Source organism: Caretta caretta, chromosome 3, assembly GCF_965140235.1.
Source record: "Caretta caretta isolate rCarCar2 chromosome 3, rCarCar1.hap1, whole genome shotgun sequence".
In the NCBI taxonomy this organism is placed as follows: Eukaryota; Metazoa; Chordata; order Testudines; family Cheloniidae; genus Caretta; species Caretta caretta.
Genome location: NC_134208.1, coordinates 34,916,582 through 34,943,415, shown reverse-complemented (window position 1 = coordinate 34,943,415; position 26,834 = coordinate 34,916,582). Strand labels below are relative to the sequence as shown.

General features: G+C 44.4%; 1 protein-coding gene across 1 annotated transcript; it reads left to right on the top strand.

Annotated features, from left to right (window-relative positions):
• The first annotated feature begins 16,309 nt into the window (after positions 1-16,309).
• SOX11 (SRY-box transcription factor 11) lies at positions 16,310-24,843 on the top strand. Its single transcript, XM_048845437.2, has one exon. It carries the CDS (start codon positions 16,610-16,612, stop codon positions 17,810-17,812), a length of 1,203 nt encoding a protein of 400 aa, XP_048701394.2. The 5' UTR covers positions 16,310-16,609; the 3' UTR covers positions 17,813-24,843.
• The last annotated feature ends 1,991 nt before the right edge of the window (positions 24,844-26,834 follow it).

The following is a 26,834-nucleotide window of genomic DNA, read 5'->3' as shown; positions in this document are numbered from 1 at the left end:
TCCGTTTATAACTGAAAATGAGAGCAACACAATTCATGCCCTCTATTGCTCTCTTTGGAAGGCGGAAGAGCTTAAAGACAAATCTTTCCAGGTGGATTCAACTGTGAGTATGTTTACATATCTGTGCCTCTGACAAATATATCAGCATTTAATCTATACCTAGTGCAGATATCTGTGTATTTTAGTTACTACCTTGTGTCTTGTTTGGGCTGTCCAGTCCAGAGCAAGCTTCTTGGAGATTTTTTTTCTAGACATAACAAAAATCAGTATAATATCTGTGGTTTACATTATGGACTTCATATAGAGAAGTTTTATGAGTCATAAAAAATCTCCAGATAAGCATCTTAACCAGAATGTATGACTGGGAAATATTATGCAATGAAGCCTGTATGCCCTAAGAGATGACAGGGTATTGATGAGCATTTTACAATGTTAAATTACTAATATGAAGCAAAATTGGTGTTTTAAGCAGAGATTACCTAGAATTAGTCCAACATACAACAGCACCTTCTCCTAAGAGACCTGCTCAACTGTTTAGGATGTCAGTGCCTATAAGGCCTGCAGTGTATATATATACACACAAATGTATGCATAAAAGATCCTGAAATTTGCTTATTTCTTTGTATTGTTTTAAGTTTTGACATTAAACACAAGACAATAGTTAAACATAAAAAACTTTAAGTTTTTTATTTTATTTGCATGTAAGGTAACTTGCAAACAGGTCAATTTTCTGGCTATTTGTGACTATGCATTAAAATTCTGCTTTTATTGTATTTATGTATTCCATACACTCTATAGAAATAAACATTGGCAAGAGTTTACATTTAAAGAGGTTTAGAAACAATAACATCATTTCTGATATCAAATATATGTAATGTAATCTTTTATGGGCTCCCCTTCAGTTTTTCAAGTACAATTTTCAGCCACTTTTGATAAAAGATACACCTCCTCTAAATTATGCTTCTACCCTAAAAAGTCACTTGGTAAAAATGACCTTGTGGGGCTCCAAATTCATTATCTCACTGATTTTCCTATCCAGTGAACTCAGTTGCAAGTACATTTCTAACTGCCAGCTGCACAAACTCATCCAGAGCTCTGACAGTCACACTGGATTCCTTCCATCTTATGCATCACAGCCAGTAATAAATATTCTGTATGCCAAATTATGCCCTCAGAGGCACCTGTGCAATCCCATTTCCAACCCTGGATTTGCACAGGTGTTGCTAGAAGCATAATCTCCAATCAATGGGGTTACACAGATGTAGCTGAGGGAATCATTTGGCCTACAGACTCACTAGTATTGGTGAGGATACATAAGGTAGAAAGAACCCATCTTGACTTTCAGAGCACAGGGCAAATTTCAGAAGCTGGCAATTGCAAAAAAACCATCCTTTTACTTGCAAGCAGCAATTTTGACATGGACATAATGAATGTGGAACCTCATAATTCTAATTTCATAAAGTCCCTTTTTGGGTCCAAATGGTTTTATGATTTACAGAACGCCAAAAGCAAGAGTTAATTTGAAAAATTCTGAATAGGGTTTTGGATTACAATCAGACAATAAGAGTTTATTCGATTGATGTAGACTTGAAACTTGATATCTTAGTTAAGAGTTTGGTGAGGATGGAGTTTCTTTGGATTCAGACCGAATTGGAATTATCTATCAAATTATTCCTCTGTTTCAGTTTAGTTCAGTTAATCTCTTACTCTTGATGAATCCAGTTATTTTTCTAACTCACTTCTAGGCTCCTACATATTTTTACTCTCAAAACAATAGTTTTGTGAAAAGCAAACCATCGGGCAATCTGGAGGTGGAAGGCTCTGTAGTCCTTTGTTCATCCTCTCAGATATCCACTTGCACAATATATTTAAAGTCACATGTAACCAGGCAGTACCCTACTAAGCCCTGGTCTACACTAGGACTTTAGGTCGAATTTAGCAGCGTTAAATCGATTTAAACCTGTACCCGTCCACACAATGAAGCCCTTTATTTCGACTTAAAGGGCTCTTAAAATAGATTTCCTTACTCCACCCCTGACAAGTGGATTAGCGCTTAAATCGACGTTGCCGGCTCGAATTTGGGGTACTGTGGACACAATTCGATGGTATTGGCCTCCGGGAGCTATCCCAGAGTGCTCCATTATGACCGCTCTGGACAGCACTCTCAACTCAGATGCACTGGCCAGGTAGACAGGAAAAGAACCGCGAACTTTTGAATCTCATTTCCTGTTTGGCCAGCGTGGCAAGCTGCAGGTGACCATGCAGAGCTCATCAGCACAGGTGACCATGATGGAGTCCCAGAATCGCAAAAGAGCTCCAGCATGGACCGAACGGGAGGTACGGGATCTGATCGCTGTTTGGGGAGAGGAATCCGTGCTATCAGAACTCCGTTCCAGTTTTCGAAATGCCAAAACCTTTCTGAAAATCTCCCAGGGCATGAAGGACAGAGGCCATAACAGGGACCCGAAGCAGTGCCGCGTGAAACTGAAGGAGCTGAGGCAAGCCTACCAGAAAACCAGAGAGGCGAACAGCCGCTCTGGGTCAGAGCCCCAAACATGCCGCTTCTATGATGAGCTGCATGCCATTTTAGGGGGTTCAGCCACCACTACCCCAGCCGTGTTGTTTGACTCCTTCAATGGAGATGGAGGCAATACGGAAGTAGGTTTTGGGGATGAAGAAGATGATGATGAGGAGGTTGTAGATAGCTCACAGCAAGCAAGCGGAGAAACCGGTTTTCCCGACAGCCAGGAACTGTTTCTCACCCTAGACCTGGAGCCAGTACCCCCCGAACCCACCCAAGGCTGCCTCCTGGACTCAGCAGGCGGAGAAGGGACCTCTGGTGAGTGTACCTTTTAAAATGCTATACATGGTTTAAAAGCAAGCATGTGAAAGGATTACTTTGCCCTGGCATTTGCGGTTCTGCCTTTGCAAAAGGTTTCTGGGGAGGGCAGCCTTATTTCGTCCTTCATGGTAGGACACTTTACCACTCCAGGCCAGTAACACGTACTCGGGAATCACTGTAGAACAAAGCATTGCAGTGTATGTTTGCTGGCATTCAACCAAAATCCGTTCACGCGGTGGGAGGAGGCAAAATGCGACCTTGTAACGAAAGCACATGTGCTATGTATGTAATGTTAACAGCAAGGTTTACCCTGAAAGAGTGTAGCGACTGTTTTATAAAATGTGTCTTTTTAAATACCGCTGTCCCTTTTTTTTTCTCCACCAGCTGCATGTGTTTCAATGATCACAGGATCTTCTCCTTCCCAGAGGCTAGTGAAGCTTAGAAAGAAAAAAAAACGCACTCGCGATGAAATGTTCTCCGAGCTCATGCTGTCCTCCCACACTGACAGAGCACAGACGAATGCGTGGAGGCAAATAATGTCAGAGTGCAGGAAAGCACAAAATGACCAGGAGGAGAGGTGGAGGGCTGAAGAGAGTAAGTGGCGGGCTGAAGACAGGGCTGAAGCTCAAAGGTGGCGGCAGCGTGATGAGAGGAGGCAGGATTCAATGCTGAGGCTGCTGCAGGACCAAACCAGTATGCTCCAGTGTATGGTTGAGCTGCAGCAAAGACAGCTGGAGCACAGACTGCCACTGCAGCCCCTCTGTAACCAACCGCCCTCCTCCCCAAGTTCCATAGCCTCCACACCCAGACGCCCAAGAACGCGGTGGGGGGGCCTCCGGCCAACCAGCCACTCCACCACAGAGGATTGCCCAAAAAAGAAGAAGGCTGTCATTCAATAAATTTTAAAGTTGTAAACTTTTAAAGTGCTGTGCTTAAAGTGCTGTGTGGCATTTTCCTTCCCTCCTCCACCACCCCTCCTGGGATACCTTGGTAGTCATCCCCCTATTTGTGTGATGAATGAATAACGAATGCATGACTGTGAAGCAGCAATGACTTTATTGGCTCTGCAAGCAATGATTAAAGGGAGGAGGGGAGGGTGGTTAGCTTACAGGGAAGTAGAGTGAACCAAGGGGCGGGGGGGTTCATCAAGGAGAAACAAACAGAACTTTCACACCGTAGCCTGGCCAGTCATGAAACTGGTTTTCAAAGCTTCTCTGATGCGTACCGCGCCCTCCTGTGCTCTTCTAACCGCCCTGGTGTCTGGCTGCGCGTAACCAGCAGCTAGGCGATTTGCCTCAACCTCCCACCCCGCCATAAATGTCTCCCCCTTACTCTCACAGATATTGTGGAGCACACAGCAAGCAGTAATAACAGTGGGAATATTGGTTTCGCTGAGGTCTAAGCGAGTCAGTAAACTGCGCCAGCGCGCCTTTAAACGTCCAAATGCACATTCTACCACCATTCTGCACTTGCTCAGCCTGTAGTTGAACAGCTCCTGACCACTGTCCAGGCTGCCTGTGTATGGCTTCATGAGCCATGGCATTAAGGGGTAGGCTGGGTCCCCAAGGATACATATAGGCATTTCAACATCCCCAACAGTTATTTTCTGGTCTGGGAATAAAGTCCCTTCCTGCAGCTTTTGAAACAGACCAGAGTTCCTGAAGATGCGAGCATCATGCACCTTTCCCGGCCATCCCACGTTGATGTTGGTGAAACGTCCCTTGTGATCCACCAGAGCTTGCAGCACTATCGAAAAGTACCCCTTGCGGTTTATGTACTCGGTGGCTTGGTGCTCCGGTGCCAAGATAGGGATATGGGTTCCATCTATAGCCCCACCACAGTTAGGGAATCCCATTGCAGCAAAGCCATCCACTATGACCTGCACATTTCCCAGGGTCACTACCCTTGATATCAGCAGATCTTTGATTGCGTGGGCTACTTGCATCACAGCAGCCCCCACAGTAGATTTGCCCACTCCAAATTGATTCCCAACTGACCGGTAGCTGTCTGGCGTTGCAAGCTTCCACAGGGCTATCGCCACTCGCTTCTCAACTGTGAGGGCTGCTCTCATCTTGGTATTCATGCACTTCAGGGCAGGGGAAAGCAAGTCACAAAGTTCCATAAAAGTGCCCTTACGCATGCGAAAGTTTCGTAGCCACTGGGAATCGTCCCAGACCTGCAACACTATGCGGTCCCACCAGTCTGTGCTTGTTTCCCGAGCCCAGAATCGGCGTTCCACAGCATGAACCTGCCCCATTAGCACCATGATGCATGCATTGTCAGGGCTCATGCTTTCAGAGAAATCTGTGTCCATGTCCTGATCACTCACGGGACCGCGCTGACGTCGCCTCCTCGCCCGGTATCGCGTTGCCATGTTCTGGTGCTGCATATACTGCTGGATAATGCGTGTGGTGTTTAATGTGCTCCTAATTGCCAAAGTGAGCTGAGCGGCCTCCATGCTTGCCTTGGTATGGCGTCTGCACAGAAAAAAGGCGCGGAACGATTGTCTGCCGTTGCTCTGACGGAGGGAGGGGCGACTGACGACATGGCTTACAGGGTTGGCTTCAGGGAGCTAAAATCAACAAAGGGGGTGCCTGTACATCAAGGAGTATTTCAGGCAGGACTGCACGGAGGGTTCCAATAAGAAATGGTGCACCTAAGTTATCGTTGTTATTGGAACAAGGAGGTTAGCCTGGCCTCTGATTGATACATGGCTAGATTTACCTCGCTGCACCTTCTCTGTGAGTGACTGCAGTGTGACTTAGAGGAATGAGTCCCCTAGACAGGGGAGGAGGCAAATGAGTACAAAACAAATCTGGTCTATTTCTTGTTTTGACCCACTCCATCTATCTTTTACATCTTTGGCTGGCAGCAGACGGTGCAGAAGGACTGCATGCCATCCACATCTCATGGCTGCTCGGCAGAAGATGGTACAGTACGACTGCTAGCCATCCCCATCTCTTGCCTGCCTGGCAGAAGATGGTACAATACAACTGCTAGCAGTCCGTATCGCCTGCCCGCTCACCATAAGACGGTTCAATAGGACTGACTGCAGGACTAAAGAGAATGACCTGGTCAAGTCACTCCAAATTTAGTCCCTGCGCCCATGTCTGCCCAGGCGCTCCCAGCCGATGTGGCCAGGAGCACCTCGGACACGACAAGGACGACTACCAATCGTATTGCACCGTCTGCTGCCAGAAGGCAAGGGGTTGCTGCTACTGTGCAGCAAAGCCGTACCGCGTCTGCCAGCACCCAGGAGACATAGGGTGACGGTTACCTGAGCGGGCTCCATGCTTGCTGTGGTATGGCGTCTGCACAGGTAACTCAGGAAAAAAGGCGCGAAATGATTGTCTGCCCTTGCTTTCACGGAGGGAGGGAGGGAACGGGGGCCTGACGACACGTACCCAGAACCACCCGCGACAATGTTTTAGCCCCATCAGAGTGCTCCATTGTGACTGCTCTGGACAGCACTCTCAGATGCCCGATTGTTTGCCATTGCTCTGACGCTGGGAGGGGCGCTTACAGGGTTGGCTTCAGGGAGCTAAAATCAACAAAGGGGGTGGCTTTACATCAAGGAGTATTTCAGGCAGGACTTCACGGAGGGTTCCAATAAGAAATGGTGCACCTAAGTTATTGTCCTTATTGGAACAAGAAGGTTAGCCTGGCCTCTGATTGATACATGGCTAGATTTACCTCGCTGCACCTTCTCTGTAAGTGACTGCAGTGTGATCTAGAAGAATGAGTCCCCTAGACAGGGGAGGGGGGGAAGCAAATGAGTACAAAACAAATCTGGTCTATTTCTTGTTTTGATCCACTCCATCTATCTTTTACATCTTTGGCTGGCAGCAGACGGTGCAGAAGGACTGCATGCCATCCACATCTCATGGCTGCTCGGCAGAAGATGGTACAGTACGACTGCTAGCAGTCCGTATCGCCTGCCCGCTCACCATAAGACGGTTCAATAGGACTGACTGCAGGACTAAAGAGAATGACCTGGTCAAGTCACTCCAAATTTAGTCCCTGTGCCCATGTCTGCCCAGGCGCTCCTGATCAACCTCACAGAGGCGACCAGGAGCACCTCAGACATGACGATGACGGCTACCAGTCGTACTGTACCGTCTGCTGCCACAAGGCAAGGGGTTGCTGCTACTGTGTAGCAATGCCGTACCGCGTCTGCCAGCACCCAGGAGACATAGGGTGACGGTTACCTGAGCGGGCTCCATGCTTGCCATGGTATGGCGTCTGCACAGGTAACTCAGGAAAAAAGGCGCGAAATGATTGTCTGCCCTTGCTTTCACGGGGGGAGGGAGGGAACGGGGGGCTGACGATATGTACCCAGAACCACCCGCGACAATGTTTTAGCCCCATCAGGCATTGGGATCTCAACCCAGAATTCCAATGGGCAGCGGAGACTGCGGGAACTGTGGGATAGCTACCCACAGTGCAACGCTCCGGAAGTCGACGCTTGCCTCGGTACTGTGGAAGCGCTCCGCCGAGTTAATGCACTTAATGCACTTAGAGCATTTTCTGTGGGGACACACACACTCGAATATATAAAACCGATTTCTAAAAAACCGACTTCTATAAATTCGACCTAATTTCGTAGTGTAGACATACCCTAAGGGTATGTCTTGACTCGGAAAAAGGTCTGATCTTTGTGTTAGCTGACATGTGGTAACTAACAAGAAGTAATATCTTAGTGAAGACAAGGAAGTTTGTAGTTTTCACATAAATTGCCAGGTTGAGGTAAAGACACTGCAGGAGCCTTACTTTCTAATTCATGTTAAAAACACAGTTGCCTTGTCTTCTATAGGATTTTACCTCGTGCTAGTTACCATGTGTTAGCTAACACCAGGTAAGAAAATACTTTTTTTCCCTAGTGAAAACCAGACCCAAGCAGCTGACGAAGCTTATGTTTATTCCAGATAAGACCCATAAAGAATGTGTTTGTGATATACTCTCCGGCCTCACCTCTCTGTTACCAAACAAGTCCTTGTATCCCTTATCTTAAAACAAACCTTCCTTGACCCTATAACTGTATCACCCCATTTTCCTCCTCCTGTTTGAATCTAAACTTTGAGTTAAACCATCTCCCACAACTTTCAGGGTGTCAACATCTGCAGTTGTCCCCATACACTACAGATACACGCTCCAGTTTCACACCTGACAACTTCTACAAAGCAACTTTGGGAAAAAATCTATGGTACACTGAAAGTTTGGGGCCAGAAGGAACTATATTAAATTTAACATTAAAATAAACAACAGATGAAAGAGTGCCCTGATTATATTATTCATTTTAATATTTAATTAAATAAAAATGCATTTTTTCAATTTACTTAAAGCTGACACAGAATTTTCAGATCCATGTAATAATTCTACAAAAGAATGTCCAGTGGCACCAGTTCAGATATTTTTTGATTGGGGCAAATTCCCATCCTCGCCTCACACTCAGGGCCAGATTAAGATAATGAGGGGTCTAAAGCTAATGGGAGGAAGGGCCTAAGTATGAATTACATATTGGAAAAAACATGAAGTAATCAAACATTTATCTACATACATATTTACATATTACTTATTTATGTAAAATTAACAAGTTTATTCTACTCTCACTACACTCAGTTCTTCAAACAAACAATTTTCTCCCCCAAGCTTTAGCTGTGGCAAAGTCATGAATGATGTCATCATAATTCAAAGATCTGACGATTTCATTCTCAAAGCTCAAGAGGGACAAAGTACTGAGATGCTCTTGAGTCGTGGTGGATCGGAGGACATTTTTGCCGCTTGTTAGAAGAGAGAAGGAACATTCTCCACTCCAGTTAGTGATCATTAGCGACAAATACACCCGTAAAGCAGTTTCAACATTTGGGAAAGATTCTATCACATTGGATTCAGTGATAACTCGGTACATCCGAATAGATTTGCTTTCATCATCTTTTCTCTCTATATCTGAGAGTGATGTGAATTCAACACATTGAAGAAATTCTTTAGTAAAATCTACTGGGAGATCGTCTGGGTACTTCTGACATAGATGTTTGATACCTTCACTGACTTCAGAACTTGAAATGTTAGGTGACAAAGTTGTCAGTACACAAAAGGTTTTGTCAATATTTTTGTAAGCCTCGATCCAATGTTCTAATGAACTCTTCAATTTGTCGATGATTGTGATGAAGGTATTAACTCTGAAGGCCTCCTTGTTACTGAATGAGTGGGCAGTTGCATCGTAGCATGTCTTCTGTCTTTTGTGGTGTTTGGCTGACTTATACTTATGGTTAGCAGTCCTTGCAGCCCCCTAAATTTCACACTCATCAAAACTATCCCACATTTGTTGAAGAACACTTCCAAGACTCCTCATTAGGTTTACAGCAGTGGAAAGGTCAATCTGGACACTTTGCAAGCTTAGACTGCACCTGCTGAACGGCTGAAGTATATCATTCCAGACCTCACACAAAATACCAGTTTCCAAACTGCACATTGCATCACTCAGGATCTTTGCATCTTTTTTTGTTGCTGATTTTTGAGATTCATCATCCTTGATGCTCTCTAGTGCTTCAAGGATGTTGGGGTACCCCAGAACAACTGCATTCACAGCTCCAACACTGGCACTCCACCGTGTCCCTGAGAGTGACGTGGAGACTGGGCATCCCTTTGGCAGTGACTCTCTAAGAATCATCCAACGACTGGTTGATGCAGAGAAAAGATTGTACAATTCTTGGACAAATGCAAAAAAAGAAACTGCTTCAACACAACAGACCACGGAAGATTGGTCAACAAGGTTGAGTGAGTGCGCAGCACATGGAACGTAATCAACCAAAGCATTGCGCTCTGTTATCTTTGCCTGCATCCCTGAATATTTGCCACTCAAATTACTTGCATTGTTATAGTTTTGGTCATGACATCCCCTTTTCCATGAGGAAATCGAGTAGGCATGAGGCAAGTTTCTCCCCTGTGTGGCTGGTGATGTTTATGAAGGTCACGAAATGCTCAACTGGTCCGCTGGGTAGCACATAATGCAAGATGACAGTCAGCTGATCTACATGTGACACATCTGGTCTTGAGTCGATGGACACTGAAATATATCCCACATCTCTGATCTCATCTACAATGGCTGATAGTATCTTCTTTGCCAACAGTGCAATTAATTCATCACAAATAGTCTTTGATAGATATGATGTATGGCCTTTTCCATGATTTATGTGTTCACTGATGTGCTGAGCTAAGAAAGGGTCAAACTTAGCGATTAGCTCTAGAACACCATGGTAATTGCCATTGTGTTTCAATCCAACAATCTCATCTGAGCCATGAAATGGCAGACCGCGCTCAGCAAGAAAAACTATGGCTTCAACTACATGTCTGAGAACGTTCTTCCAATAAGCACGAGCTTCCAAAAACTGGTTTTCCATGTGGGTATCAATTCTGCTGCTAACTTTCTTTAGGGCATGCTAACTGACAATGTATGCTGCTCACTCATTGCATAATTGGTAATGTATGCAGTATTGTTCTTCCAATCATTGAAGCCTTCGCAAAACATTCCCCACTTTTTGGTATCAGAAAACAGGGAGCAATAAAATGTACATTTTCTTCTTAGAAGGTGAATAGATGAGCCATTCTCGCTTGCCAATCTGTTTGTTAGGCTTCATCTATTCAAATATTGATTTACTCAGATAATGATTCTGATTGATGTACTCTCGCTTCAGCAATGAAAAGTCAGCATCTAGATTCTGGCATTTCTGTGGGCCCTTCTCAGTCCAATATGCAGTGAGATCTTGAGAAGTCCTGAGTCATTGGAGATGGGTATTTTTGTATTACTATCACTGGGAAAGTCGTCAGAGGAGTGCAGTGAGACTGCAGCTAGAGAAGTCACAGGAGGCTGCTCCTTTTCATCAGGTGCCGGCGCAGCAGGTTCACTTGGGCTGGTTCGCTTGGACTTCCTCAGCACCAGATTTAGCAGGAGGAAGAAATGTTAGGAGAGGAGTACCTTTCAGAACTACATCTTGTCTTTGCCATCTTTCTTTTTTCTCCTTCAATTTCTACCATCCTGCTTTCTTTGACATGGTTTCTGTTGTCCAGTGTAGGCCGCCTGTGTACAAAGTTCAGTATTGCTTGGGCCCACAAACACTTCCTTAGCCTATAAAGACAAAATCACAACCACCATCAATTGAATTCACAATCTTGATGGATTAATTTGTACAAAGCAATATCTAATGAGACAAAAAATTTCCGCTGGCCTCACTACCATCACTCAGCTGTTACTTCAATATGGAATGGAGGACCTACAGTAGAGCCTAAAAATAGGAGGGCCTAAGGCTATAGCCTTATTAGCCTATGGGTTAATCTGGCCCTGCTCACACTCCCTCTGGCAGTGACCCCATTCTGGTCTCCATTCATCTCCCCCACTCCTCCCACAGAAGTCCCAGGTCTCCCTCAAGCAGGGAGTCTCCCCTCTCTTACCCACTCAGTGCATGAGCCAGTGCCACCAGAAATCGAATTCTCAGCAGACTCCCCTGCACTCCATAGTACAGGAGCAGAGTCCTTGTGTGGCAGGTCGCAACACCATTTGGCCTGACCACCCCTTCATCTGGATGGAGGGGACTCTGGGCCAAATTTCAGTGATCTTGTGACCCCCTGTCCCATGTTGCAACACCACTCACGGAAATCTGGCCCAGCTGCCTGTCTGCCTGTACAGAGGGGCAGACAGGTAAAATTTCAGTGATGTTGTGATCACGTAGCCAGCAGCAGCCGACCTGATTTAATATGGGACCAATGCTTAAGAATGGTCAGACTATCCCCTCACCAAGCTCTGCAGCCAATGAAACGTTGACCAGATGCAAAAACTTTGCAGAGTGGTGGTGATGGTGGTGAATATGCACAAAATGCAGGGAGCCTGTCATCAAATTTTATCTAGCATGCCACACTGCGCTTTTGGTATCAGAAAAACTGTTGACTCATACCTCCCACGGTTGTAGAAACCCAGCTCTATTTCTTCAGCAGCAGACATGACATATCTGTGAGTCAAACTTAATTCTTATTTTGGCAGATATCCCATTAGAAGAGCAGTACATAGGGGCAGGGCCGGATTAACTCTCCTGTGGCCCAGGGCTATTAGATTTTGTGGGGCCCCTGTAGACAAGTCTCTTTCCTGAGAGGGAGTTTGGTGCAGGAGTGGATTCTGCCCTGTGGCAGGGGGTTGGGGTGCAGGAGTGGGTGGAAGGTGCAGGCTCCGGCCAAGAGGCACTTAACCACAGGTGGCTCGTGGCCTGCAGCGCAGCAGGGCTCAGGCAGGCTGCCTGCATGCCATGGCCCCACGCCGCTCCCGGAAGTGGCTGGCTGCTAGCATGTCTCTGCAGCCCCTGGTGGGGAGGAGGGCAGCGTGTCTCCGTGTGCTGTGTACGCCTGTGAGCGCCACTCCCATAGCTCCCATTGGCCAGGAACTGGCAAATGGGAGCTGCGGGGACAGTGCTTGGGGCAGGGGCAGCATGCGGAGCTGCCTCCCTGCACCCCACCAGGGGCCACAGAGACGTGATAGCAGCTGGCCACTTCCGGGAGCAGCGTGGGGCCACGGCATGCAGGCAGCCTGCCCGAGCGCCCCTCTGCACTGCGGGACTTTTAGCGACCCGGAGTTAGAGATCACTGCCTGTGATTTATTTTTGTGGGGGCCCCCTTGAGCAGATGCACTGGGCTGCAGCCCCTAAAGTCCCTGCCTTAATCCGGCCCTGCATAGGGGGGTCTGCTTCTCCACATAGATCACTATGGTAGTGGTTTTTTAGTCTCAGGTGCACTCCTGAGGGCAGACCCAGCCCCTTATTCATTCTACAGAGACCTTTTCCTGTGCAGCAACAGATCTCTGAAATCTGCAAGACACTCACTTTCTTGCCTGTCACGATTAGTCGTCAGCCCTGTTTTTCAAACTTCATCATCTCTCCAGCACCACCCTCCAAAAAAAAAAATCAGACAGAAGATCAACATTAAGAAGCCCGCAAGAGCAGTATATCTGCTTAGAATTAAAAGACCAGTTTGAAAGATTTTTAAATGTTGTCAAAATACACCAAAGGCACTCAAAAAAAAAAAAAAAAAAGAGAGAGGAGGGGTTATGTGGAAGCCTTTATAGTATTTATATTCATCTTTACAAAGGAGACAAACTCAGACAAGAAAAATGTTTCAACCAGAATAGTCTTCTTTAGGTTGCAATGACAGTGGTAAAAAGAAGGAAGTAATCTGGCCTATTTTTTCCCTCCACTAGTGATAGTAGTAAAACTTTTTCTTGTCTGATTTTGGAGTGTCATTGCTATTTGACTACATTAAAAGTTCTGGTAGCTAAAGGCCTGATCCTGCGATGTTTTCTAGATGGCACCCCAGTCATGAAAGGCCCTATATTTTTGTTTGGCTTCTTAATCACATTTAGAACTAATTGGAAATTTTCCATTGAAACAGATTTCCATCAGAATTAAATCAAAAACTTTCATAGGAACATGCCAATTTCATCAAAACTTTATTTCATTTTGATAAGGTCAAAATGTTCTGTTTTGACTTTATCATTTCAACTTTTATGTTCTTATAAATTACAATACATGTTATAATTATATGGTATAGCATAAAAGTCAAAATAATAAAGTTGAAATGAAAAAGTTGAACCTTAGCAAAATGAGATGTTTTGATAAGGTCGAAAAAATATTTCACAAAATTTCTGAGATTTCAACTTTTCACTCTGATTCAGAATATGACCAAATCTCAGAATTTCCCACAGAATGGAAATTCCATTTTTCGACCATCTCTACTCACGTTATTTATTTAAATTTAAAATAACAAAAAGAACATAAGACCAGACGTAAGAATGGCCATATTGTGTCAGACCTATGGTCCATCTAGCCCAGGATCCTGTCTCCAACAGTGGCCAGTACCAGAGTTTCACAGGGAGTGTACAGAACAGGGCAGTTGGAGTGATCCACCTCTGTCTTCTGGTAGTTAGAGATTTAGTATCAACCCAAGCAAGAGGTTACATCCCTGATCTTGGCTAACAGCCATTGATGGTCCTATCCTCCATTAACTTATCCAGTTCTTTTTCGGAACCCAGTTATACTTTTGGACTTTACAATATCCCACAGCAATGAGTTCCAAAGGTTAATTGTGTGCTGCATGAAAAAGTATTTCTTCGTTTGTATTAAATCTGCTGCCTCTTAATTGCATCATGTGGCTCCTGGTTTTTATATTGTGGGAAAAGTTAAATAACACGTCACTAACCATTTTTTCCACACTGTTCATGATTTTATAACCTTCTGTCATAACCCCCCTTACTCGTCTCTTTTCTAAGCTTAACAGCCTCAATCTTTGTAGTCTCTCTTGATCATCTTTGTTGCCCTTCTTGCAACTTTCCAGTTCCACTGTATCTTTTTTTGAGATGGGGTGACCAAAACTGGACACCATATTCAAGGTATGGGAGCACATGGATTTATACAGTCGCATTTTGGTATTTTCTGTCTTAGTTTCTATCCCTTTCCTGATAGTTTCTAACATTCTGTTAGCCTTTTTGACACTTCTCCAAGGTTCTAGGCACCGTGACATCACTAATAACAAAATCCCAGCAGCCAGGAGTCATTTCACAGGAACTCAGCCAGCCAGACATCTACAGAGACTCCTTTCCACCCCTTCATCATTGTGGGACGCATACCCTCACCCTCTCCAAAACCCCTATCAAACAGATGACATTTGCAGTGTGCCCATATGGACACGGAATTCAATCTACTTCAGACCAGGTGGGGAGAAACCAGAGTTGTGAAGCCTTCACAGAGAATGCCCAGCAACCCTCTCTCCCCCTTTTATAATGAAGGGAATTCTACTCAGGCTCCTCTGATGACCACAGTGGTGGCAGTATTACACAGGGAAATAGGCAATCCCTCAGGTAGGCCAGGCTTTAAAGAGTCTGCTCCCCCTTGTTAGGAAGATCTATTTTAATATATTACTATAAGTCATAATATTTTATGATAGGCTGACTCATACCATTCACATTTTCCTTTTTACTTCATACAACCCAGATGATAAACAATAACCATTATTATGGGTTAGACTGGGTCATTAGGCACCGTCATGGGGAGGACTGGGAAGCATTGTGCCTCAGAGACAACATTTCTCACATGGCCCCTTTTTGTTATGGGGGCAGTAATTTGCAAGACTCCTTTTCCCATCCTATGCTCTCTCTTCCCTCCACTCTCTGCATCTGGACAGTGCTTGGGGAGGTATAGGGTGGAGAGCTATGTTTCTGCCTCTTTCCCACCCTTCCTACTTTTTCCCTACAGGGAGTATCTGGTGCTTAGACCTTCCTATCTCCCCAGCATCTGGAGCTAACATGTAGATAGCCTTACAGCACCATGAAATTGAAAGGCGGTGGGGGGGGGGGGGAGAAACTTGCTCCTCTTAAACATGTTTTAAGTACCATCTATGCACCCTGATTTGTTAAGGGTGGATTTAAATCACCATGTGACACAGTGCCCTATTTAATCTGGTTTACTACTAGCCCGGGGGAAAAAAGGCTAATTATTGGCATTATGGTCTAGTCGAAATTAGGAAGTGAAAATAAATGATTCATGACAGGCAAAGTACTGTTTTTATGCAATTAGATTGTTTAACGTATGCTATATTTTTCATGATTTAAAAAAAATGATCACAGGTGTGAGTAATGCCAGAGGTGGCCATGGGTCAATTTGTGCCTGTAAATGTCACAGCCACCAGATTTTGAAGTCCGAAACATCCACACATCTCAAATAGGTGTCATTGATCTTAACTGATCAAAAGCAAAACCGTTGACTGTTTCTCCAGCTATTGGCAGATAGAGAACCATGAGTAAAGAGGTGATGCCTTGACTGTGGGGGAGGTTCGGAGGAAGAGAATAAGAGAAAGAAGGGATAAAATAGACACTATGGAAACACGAGAATGAGAAATCAGCACTTTATCTTTAAACTGATTTCTTTGCCTGGCAAAAAAGTAACTAGCTGCATGCTTTTGAAAAGCTTGTAGTGTTAAAGCGCCACCGTCAGTTACTTGGAAGCACAGAGAGCAGATGCCCGGAGGATGCACCTCAGTCCCTAGGACATGAGCTCACCCAGCCTGACTGCACTAGGCAATGGGAAATAATCGCACCAGATTCACATCCACTATCCCACACTCTCTAGCAAAACAAATTGCTGTGCTTTCTAATAGCCAGCCCAGGAGGAGATGGTGAAAGCATTAATACAACCCATCTTAAATGACCCATGCAAGTCATTTTTCATATATGTATATTAAGATTAAGCTCCCAGCCCAGCCTCTTCCAATTCCACACCTCCCCCACTAAAGCGGTGCGAAGGGCGGGTGGCGCATGGGGGGGACTTCAATAAAGGCAGAGGGGAGGAGCCAGTGGGAGGAGCCCGAGTTACACCATTGGCTGGCTGGGGGAGTGATGTCACTCATATGAAACCCTGATAACTAGTTCGGAGGGGACCCGGCCGCAACTTTTGCAGAAGGGGGCGTGTGATCTAGTGAGAGCTCGGGGTCCGGGCGGCTGCCGGTGCTGCTGCCGCCGCCGCCGGGGGGAGGGGAAAGAGCCGAGCCGCAGAGCGTCCCAGTCCTGCGGGTGCCTGGTGCAAGGGGAGCAGAGACGGCCGTGTGCGAGCGGGGAAGGAAAGGCGCAGGAGAGACCTTGCAACTCGCACGCGGGGCTTCGCCTTGTGACTCCCGAGGGCTCGTGTGGCGGGGCAGAGAAAGGGCTGGCACACACAAAGAAATCGCTGCAAGCCCGGCATGGTGCAGCAAGCAGAAAGTACAGAGACTGAAAGCAATCTGCCCAGGGAGGCGATGGACACCGAAGAGGGCGAGTTTATGGCGTGCAGCCCGGTCGCTTTGGATGAGAGCGACCCGGACTGGTGCAAAACGGCTTCAGGGCACATTAAGAGACCGATGAATGCGTTCATGGTGTGGTCTAAAATCGAGAGGAGAAAAATCATGGAGCAGTCTCCGGACATGCACAACGCGGAGATCTCCAAGCGCCTGGGCAAGCGGTGGAAAATGCTGAAGGACAGCGAGAAGATCCCCTTCATCCGGGAGGCGGAGAGACTGAGGCTCAAACACATGGCCGATTACCCCGACTACAAATACAGACCCAGGAAAAAGCCCAAAATGGACCCATCAGCCAAGCCCAGTGCCAGCCAGAGCCCGGAGAAAAACGCACCCACCAGCAGCAGCAGCAAAAGCGCCAAGAGCTCCAGTAAGAAATGTAGCAAGCTGAAGTCCTCCTCCTCCTCCTCTCCCGCCAAGCCCGGGGCTAAAGCCACCCACCCCGGGGACTACGCCGGGGAGGACTATGTCTACGGCACCCTGAAAGTGAGCAGCAAAACCGTCAAGTGCGTCTTCATGGACGAGGAGGAGGAGGAGGAGGAGGAAGAGGACGAGCTGCAGCTCAGGATCAAGCAAGAGGCGGAGGAGGAGGAGGACGAGGAAGACGAGCAGCAGCAGCAGAGGCGATATAATGTAGCCAAAGTCCCGGCCAGTCCCACCTTGAGCTCCTCGGCAGAGTCCACCGAGGGGGCCAGCCTGTACGAAGAGGTGAGGGGCGGCGCCGCCTCGCACGGCAGCAGCGGCAGCAACAGACTATACTACAACTTCAAGAACATCACCAAGCAGAACACCCAGCAGCAGCCCAGCCTGTCCCCGGCGTCTTCCAGGTCCATCTCCACCTCCTCCTCCAGCAGCGAAGAGACGGACGACCTGATGTTCGACCTGAGCTTGAATTTCTCCCAGCACCCTCACGCCGCCTCGGAGCTGGGGGTGAGCTCCGCTTCGGGGAACTTGTCTCTGTCCCTGGTGGATAAAGATTTGGATTCGTTCAGCGAGGGCAGCTTGGGCTCTCACTTCGAGTTCCCCGATTACTGCACCCCGGAGCTGAGCGAAATGATCGCAGGGGACTGGCTGGAAGCGAACTTTTCCGACTTGGTCTTCACTTACTGAGCCGCGGGAAGGCGTGTCGCTGGTGAGAACAACCGAGCGGAGAAATCGGAGAGGAAAGATGATGCTGGTGATGATGTGATGGAAGTGGGGGAGTAAAAAAATGAAATAATAAAATGTCTTCTTTTCTTTTTCTTTTTTTCTATTTTTTTTTTTAAGTCTCAAAGTTAGTTCCAAACCGAGCCCGGAGTTATGATTTTTTTTTTTAATTTGGTGATCGCAACAACAACAAAAAGGCATGGGGGACTGGGGGAAAAATGATTCAGAAGTCGATATTCGAAGCTTGTCGGTCTGTGATTGAAGTCTGGAAGATGGTCTGCAAAGAAGTCTTTTGGCAGCACAACTGTTACTCAAGGGGGTTGTGGATTTTTTTTTCCCGCGAGAGATCTTAAAAGAACTGTTCTGATTTGATTTTTTTTTTCTGAAAGGGACCATTGCAACTTTTTTTGGAGGGAGAAAACTGATGTCTTCTATGCATCCGATTCTTAACAAAGCTGCAGGGAGCTTGAAAAAATGCAGACTGTACAAACGCTTACAAAAAGAAAAAAAAAACTGTGAACTGACTTAAGATCAGAGTTTACTTTTCAGATCAAATTGTCTATGGTTTTACAAATGTGATTTCTACTTGCCAACTTTTTTTTTGTAACTTGTTCCCTTATACCTCCTTGATTGAATACCAGACAGCCTAGACCTCAGTACAAAAAGGTATTGAAACATTTTTGATACATAACAGACCTCAGTCTTTTTTAAAAATTAATATATTTTCAGGCGTATTTTTGTACAGTGAAAAGGGAACATTCTTGCTGTGTTTTTTCAGTAAGACTTTTCAGGCACTTCTTCCCTTTTATTTTTTTTCTTTTCTGTTTTTAGCATGCAAGTTTGTTGGTACGTTACGTCCTGGTTTTAAAAGGATTAACATTTTAAAAATAATCCTTGCATCTAAAGGCCTTGTGGTTTAAAACAAAAAAAGAAACTTTTTTGTACAGCTATAGTTCAGATTTGTTCAATATTTGTAGGTAAAGATTTATTGAAAATGGTGATATAGACCTCAGAGCTGTTATCTTAGTTTAAAAGATTGTATATGTACTGTACTATAGTAGGACTTTATGTATCTCATACGCTGTGATATGTGGATGGGGCCCCAGATGGAAGGTATGAAACTGGATTCTCGATTTTTAGCAAAAAAAGGCACATAGTTAAAAAAAGTTTCTCATTTTGTGCAATATAATCTAAAGTACAGACCATCTGCATATTTTGTAGCAAATGATGGCAAAAGCAGACTTGTGCACTGTCAACATCATTGCCTTTTTTTTATGCTGAAAGTCTGTATCTTGACAATTTTAATAAATCAGCTGGAACTGATAGAAACTCGAATCGCTATTAGTGTCTGTAGAAGTAACGCTGGCGATGCCCTGTGCCCACGCCCCACCCGCGGAGCTGTAGGCGGCTGTGTCTGCATGTAGCCAGGGGGGAGAACGTTAAGACAGCTTTTTATTCCACAAACGTGTAAAATCGCTGCTTTTACCCCCCTCCCCGCTCCCCCATCCAGCTTTCCGCGGCCACCTACCCTAGAAGGGGAGACCCCGGGGGTGGCTGGCCCTCAGGAGCCCATAGAAAGATGGCGGGGAGCATCCCGGAGAACGTGATTCCAGGCACGCTTGAGTGTTAGCTTCTCTGCCCGTTTACCTGCCTTCTGTCGTTGCTGCATCTCCCCTCGGCGAAGGGTTGGGGGGGGGGGCATCCCAGCTGAGTGTGGCTAGCGGAGGGGCCCTTTGCCGAGGGGGGATTCTAGCCCTGTCCCCATCTCCGGGGCGGCGGGGTAAGGACACCTTTCAGGCTGCGATCCGTGCGCGTAGGAGGCGGGGATGGCTCTGGCTTCGCTCCCCCAAGTGGCAGGGCTCGGCTCTCCGGAGGGCAGCGTCGGGGGCCGGTGCTAGCTCGCTCCCTGCTCGGCCTGGGGGAGTCTCCCTCAGGCTCTCGGGGAGGGAGCTGCGCTGGCTCCCGGGGTCCCTTCCACGTGGGCTGGGCTGTGCGGCGGGCCAGGCTGGCCGTGCGCGGAGGGGGTGTGTCCGGCCATGTGCGGCCAGCGAAGGCTGGCGGCGGCAGGCGCGCTGGTCATTTTTAGCAGCTTCTCTCCTACCCCCCACTCCCCCTCCCCCAGCCCCGCCAGTCTTAAACGGGGGAACCGGGCGAAGGAGTCGGGGTGCAGCGGCGGGGAGGGACCGGAGAGCGGCTGGCTCCCCCTGGGCGGGGCGCGCGAGCCTCCCCGCCTTTTTCCGCCCCCCACGCCGGCCGGGGCAGCACGGTGCTGGGCTGGCGGCTGCTTCCCGCCTCCCCGTGCATCCCTTCCGCAGGGGCAGGCGAGGCGGGTCGCAGGGAGGCAGCAGCGGCCGGGTGCGGGGCTTCCAAGCCGGGGAGGCCGGCCGCAGCCGGGGGATCCTGCTCAAGAAGGGGCGGGCTGAGGCCTCCAGTTTGCCGCAGGGGCGGAGGTGCAGCCAGCTTTGATCTCTGCCCTGTCCCTTCTGTGCAGGGCTTCCCTCCCCGCCCGAGCCGGGCGCGCACAGGCGCTGCTGGCCCCCAGCTCGCGGAGCCGGAGCGATCTGCCCCCAGCCAGCTCTGCCTCTGCCGCCCTTCCCTTTGAGCGGCCTGGGCGGGCTCGTAGCTACCGATGCCCTGCCCAGAGCGTGCTGCCGCCCTCCTCGGCAGTGGCACGGCGCTAACCTCCGCCCCGCCGGCAGCTGGAGAACCCAGGGGATCCCTGCTCCAATTCCCTCTTCTTTGCAGTTGCCTTTGCCTGTCTGAGAGCTGGGGCGTGGGAAGTGCGGATGTGAGCGGCTGCTGCAGATGAACAGACTTTGTAAATGTGCATTTTTTTCCCCCTTAGGAGCCGTCAGATTTCAGTTTTACACTTTGAAAGAACTGCTGATGGCAATAAACAGACTCAAGGTGGAAGTGTGTTTCTCAAGAAGTTTACTTTTTATCTGATAGGCATTGGTCGATCCTTTTATCTTTTTATCCACTAATAAATGATCCAGCTGTTTACAAGGACAATTCACTGTGCTGGTAATTTTGGTGGCAACCACTGCTACAGGCTTTCAGACTTGCTGAAAATGAAAATCCTGCATACATATTTGTAAGGCATAATAAAACACAACATTTAAACCTGCATGCATGTTATGTTTAATCAAAGACAACTCTTAGGCATTTAAGTGGTGAGATAGCTACTTTAGGTTAGTTAAATAATCTGGTAGTTAAATGATTCATATAATCTGATCTCTTTCTCATAATAATAATAATTTAAAAAACTTACTCATGAGTCTAAATAAAAGATGTTTGGCCTAAATCCTTGCTATCAGAAAAGAGATGTAGAGTATCTGGGAAGCTAAATTTATGTCTTGCATTGTGATAATTCTTTATGAAAAAAAAACTGTTTTAAAACAAACAAGTACAACACACAAAATATCCTTGGCAATGGATAGTCCTCAATAAAACAGAATTTCTTGAATTTTAAGTTTTTTTGGTCTCAAATGATTAGTATGTTCTCTATATAATTACTTAGCAATTAGACTGAAAACAAATGACATTTATCTCTTCTAAGGCAAAAAGAAAAGAAAAAAAAGAAAGAAAAAGAACTAAAGTGCTCTAGCCATTAGCTGTCCTACTGTTGAAAACCAGTTCATGGGCTAGGGTGATAGCATTAGATGATCATATTCCAATCCTTTAAAACTGAGCCAAAATTCTCTTAGCAATTCTTCAAGCTATCATGAGAGGGTGTGGACAATTTCTTCCACTCCCTTCTTTCTGATATGCATCCTTGTTTATTAAAATGATAGGCAGTGTAATTGAACATTTGTGTTTTGCAAATGTTCAGTGAGTTATGTATTAATGATGGTCAAATCTAAGCTGGATTCAGTTTGTAATAAGGTATATGTTTCAGCTCACAAAAATTTTTGGAGGAAATTTTTACAATTATCATTACAAAATATTAATCAAGAATAACTAATTTGAAATATCCAAGTATAGCGCAGTCAGGCAGATTTTAAAGAGCAACAGGTCTACTTTAGTCAAAGGAAAAAAACACCCTGCCAAAAGAGTCTTGGCTTTTGGAAGGGAACATGTAAAATTAATATTTTGAGTGACGATGCAATGTACAGGGGGACAGTACATATTTTTTTTTCCCAAAAAGTTTGACATTTAATTCATTTGAGAGCTTAACTTTGCATATTGCCCAAGGAAAATGAATGAATATTCTAATTAAGCCACGAGACTTTTAGGGCTAGAACTTGCTCCTTGTTGAAATCAATGCCTGAACTCCCACTCATTTTAGTGAGAGTAAGAGCAGTCTTACAGTCACTAAAGATCACATCAGCTAGGTTACCCTCATATTTTATGTGTGGGGTGTTTCTGGTCAAATTGAATAATCCTATTCCCAGTTTTTCCTTTTAAGTATGCATATGAATTCTTGTTGACTACCCTCTTGGAGAAATCTTTATGTTCCAGGCTTAGTGTCTCCCATTTACTTTCTTATTGCCCCTGTTTTCATTTGGTCTCCGTAAAGTATTTTTCTTTGTGTAAGCAGACTTATGGGCACAAAAGAAGAAACTCAGCTTTTTCCAACTGGAAAAAACAACTTAGGATCTCACTTAAATATCAGACCTAGAAAAAGGTGGTGGTATTTTTTAGATTTTGAAAATGAACGTTTTTGGAAAGTTAACTTCAATTGACATTTTCCCTTTTGGTTGCTGTCTTCTGTTTATTCTCTCAACTGTAAAAGTACTAACTCACAGTAAATTGTTTAATTCCTTTAAAAGGACAATATTTTTCAAATTTAACAGGAAGACATATTCAAAATGTCTTTTAAATGTCTCGTGGTCTAAAATGTAGGCATCCACATCCACCCAGGGTAAACTTCCCCAAAGGTAGAGTCTACTGAATGTGGTTTGCATCTGTGTGTCCTGCTTCTTCACTTACACAAGTGTAAATCAAGTGCAACTCTATAGTTATTCTAGTGTGAAACTCCTGTGAGGTAAGAATCAGGGCCATGTAGTTTTCAGCTATTTGATACTCCATTATAGTTCATTCATTTTCTCTCTAACCTTGCCACATCTTCATATTGATGCCCTGGTATGTGCTTATACCTGCATTTCTTAACAAAAATTCTCATTGAGCTTAATGAGAGTTTTTTGCTTCAAGAAGGATGTGCGGAATTGGGTCCCAATTCTTCCTGTTTTTTTGAAAAACGTAGTTCTCTTTCTAAATTGCCCTTAATCTTCACTTATGATAATGACCAGAAAGAAACTCCCTATACTGAGATGCCTTACATTTCAACTATACAATTTTATTCCTTCAATTTCTCTTTTTTCCCAAATTTCAGGCTGTGATTTTTAAAATTTATTATTTTTTTACACACTACCTGTATCAATTAACTGCCTAATTAGTTTTATCTTCTCTACATGGATGCAGTGAATTTGTAAGAGAATTTCACAAGCAAGTAGTTTTTTAGTGAGTTTAAAGTAAATAGAGTTTTAAAGACCTATTTTTATATTCAATATAAAGCACAAATGTGCAGAAAGTGTAGAATGACTTACGAAAAAGGGAAACAAAACTTGTATTGTTTCATGTATAAAAAGTAATACCTTCATTGGGTAGAGTTTCTCTTAGGAAACCCAATACTTATGCCAGTGCAAAGATAGGAATATTTTAAAAACTCTTAGAAGATTGTGATTGACAGCAGTTTCAAAGCAATGACTTCTCTATATGAAAGTAAACCCCTAAAGCAATATGGTCAAGAAGGGGTGAGTGGTTTTCAATGATGAACAAACAACCTGGAAGTGTGAGATTGGAGGTTCCAGTGCTTATTATTTAATCAAACTTTTTTGTGCTTAGCTATTATATCTGGATTTTCTGTGAAGTGAAATCTTGCAGAGTGAATGAACATGAGGAAATCAAGCTACTAAGATTTGTGAACCTCCAGAAATTAAGACTGGTTTGATTATCATGGTATCACATTATAGTAACATTCACCTCACAGAAAATCAAAACAACAGTGATTTACCATCTGAAGAAATTTGATCAAATAATAAATACTATTCCAGGAACTTCTATTTATCACAATTTGATTTTGTTTCCATCTTCCTGCGTATCTCCAAAGCCAACTTGCCTCAACTCCTGGGTATACCAGGGAGAAGAGTTATATGCCATTGTTAGCTCATTTGCAATTTCTATCTGGTTTTGCTCTTGTACATATGTTGGAGTTTTGGAGTCTCTAAATAAATGCTGTGATACTTTTTTCGGGGGGAGGGGGGCCTGTTTTAAAATGGAGGCCTATTTTTCCAATGTGGGACATTTGATGGTTACAACATTTCAAAGATGTTGCATGATGGCCACAGTGGGGAAAACTGAATGTTTTAGAGCCGTTTTTCAGCATGACACTTTTAAAATATGTAATTTCAAAGCCTTTTCAAAGGCCACATGAAATTCATTTTCATAGACACTCCAGGTCTGGGGGGGGAAAGCTGAAAAGTACTTTTGTTTAGAAGTCTGAGTGATGGTGGGGGGGAACCTTTCCTTAAGGTTTTGCATGCCAGTGCACGGCCTATTGCTATGAGATAGAAAGAAGAGGATAAGGCTGCTTGAGGCAATGCACTGGAGGACAAAGTGTTTTCTAGCACTAGTAAAGGAAAATGCATGGCAAAGTTTTGTCTTCTAGTAGACTATATAGCATGCAGAGTTTAGTATGTGTCAAAACAGTGTATGACATTGCTGTATCAAAGTTGTAAAATTAAGCATTATTTATTGAAAACTATGTATTTTTTTTGTAAAAACCTGATCATTTAGAGGATTAATATCAGTGACTTTGTGCTAGTGCTACAATCTTAACCAGCTTCTTTACTACAGTACTTGATATGCAGTGTTAATGCTCAGGGTTGAAAACAGTCCACTCCAATGTCTTTTTTTGCAAGAGTTTTTAAATAAAGGAACAACATAATACAATTGTTCAAAAGACTCTAATAAAATTGTGTGATCAATCTTCATATGTGTTTTTATGTGGATTTTTTCCCCCAGTTTTTATTTGCTAAATGCAATTCAATTATTAGTGGGGCTCCATTCTTCATTCTGTGAGCACCCAATACTTGTATTAAAAGGGAATGTTGTGTCTTTCTTTCAAAACCAACATGGCACACAGTCCTGACCAGGGTAGCATGTGCAGACAGTGAATGCTGTTCTGTGCACATCCAAAAGACAGTGAAGTGAAGAGACAATTTTCTTCTTCCTCTCTCTCTTTCTCTCTTTTTTCTTTTTTTCTTTTTTTTTGGTTTGAACTTCGGATAAAAAACAAAGTGTTTTATGTAAACATTTCAGATATGTTTCAAAGTAGAACATGAAAGAAAGAAATAAGATAGATTAAATACCAGCAAACCCCAATTCTCTTGTCTTTTTCTACAAACAGTTTACAGTCTAAATGTATTTTGGCATAGAAATAAATCATTCTGTATTAAGATTCTAGATATGAAAATGTTTTTATGAAAACCTGTAATTGATTCTTGGAACTATAATAAGGTGTTTTAATGTGTTTATGTGGTGAGAGTTTGTTGTATATTAAATATGGTTTTATAGAAATTATTGTGTTATATTGTAACATTCAAAATGCACAATAGCACAACCCATCTGTTGCTAAAATTCAACCTCCAAAGGTCTTACATGTACACATTTCATCATTCACCAAAGGACAAACAAGACTTGTACTGGGTTAACTTTTGTTTAATATGTATATCTTCAAAGATTGACTTGGATATGTAAATATAAACCTGAAAACTTTGTTGTATCCACATCTTGATGTATGGTGGGGTTGTAGCTTCCTGCATGTAGGAAAGGATCATAAGCTCTTTGATCAGTGCCTATTTTGTTGTTGTTGTTGTTCTCTCTTTGTATAACACCTAGAACAATGGGGTCCTGTTCCATGACTGGAACTCCTAGTAGCTATGATAATGCAAATAATAATTAATAAAGTCAACAGTAGAAAAGCCAATGGGAGCAGGTTAAGGCCTCCAAATCTGAGAACAGACTCTTACCTGTACAATTGATTCATCAAGTAAAAGAGTTCCTTAGATATTCTGGAGCATTAGGACATCTTGAGCAGAAAAAAAAAAAATCACTGTGGTTAGCTGTCTTATTTCCTAAGGCTGCTTACTGAAGAAATAATAATGCCTACCTAGCTTTCCAAGAGTATGGAGAGCATTTTAAGATATGATTCCTTTAAAAAAAAGCACGCTTCCCATGAATAAGCTGTTTATTATCTGCATGTGGTTATCAGACAGTGTGGTCTAGTATAAAGGTTTCATCTGTATGCATTTGGAATAGACGGGGGCATTCATGGGCACATGTTGGTCATTCCAGACCAGTGCCAATAAACCCTTTATACAGCACCACACCATCATTGATTCTGTACATGCTGCAAACGTTACACAAAAGCTATTTATAATTGTTTTACAGAGTTTTAAAACAATGTGTTGGGTAGAGTGACCAGATGTCCCAATTTCACAGGGAGAGTCCCGATATTTGAGGCTTTGTCTTATTGAGACCCCCATAACCTCCCACCCCCATCCCGATTTTTTCACACTTGCTATCTGTAGGATAGTGTAGGACTAATTTTTGAATTCTTATGCCTATAAAGCCTTAGTTACCCTAAATCCCACTGTACAGCACCAAGAAGCAAGGCAAACATAGAAATCTCTAAAAATAGCATAAAATAGCTTATATATATATATATTAAAGTGTCACAATTTTATGGTCCAGTATGTTAGGATCTTCCAGAGCTAGAAACCAATGTCCTGTATCTCATTAAAAAGCTAGAAATATCCATGTTCCAGTGGTCAAGTTGCAATTTTCTAGCTTGTGGGTCTACAGGATATCAGACCTTAAAATCTACCTCTGGGCCAGGACTGAATATTGCCTATCTTGGGTCTCAGACCAATGGTACCTTTGGGAGGGAATTTCCATAGTGGGGAGGAGGGGGGAGGAAACA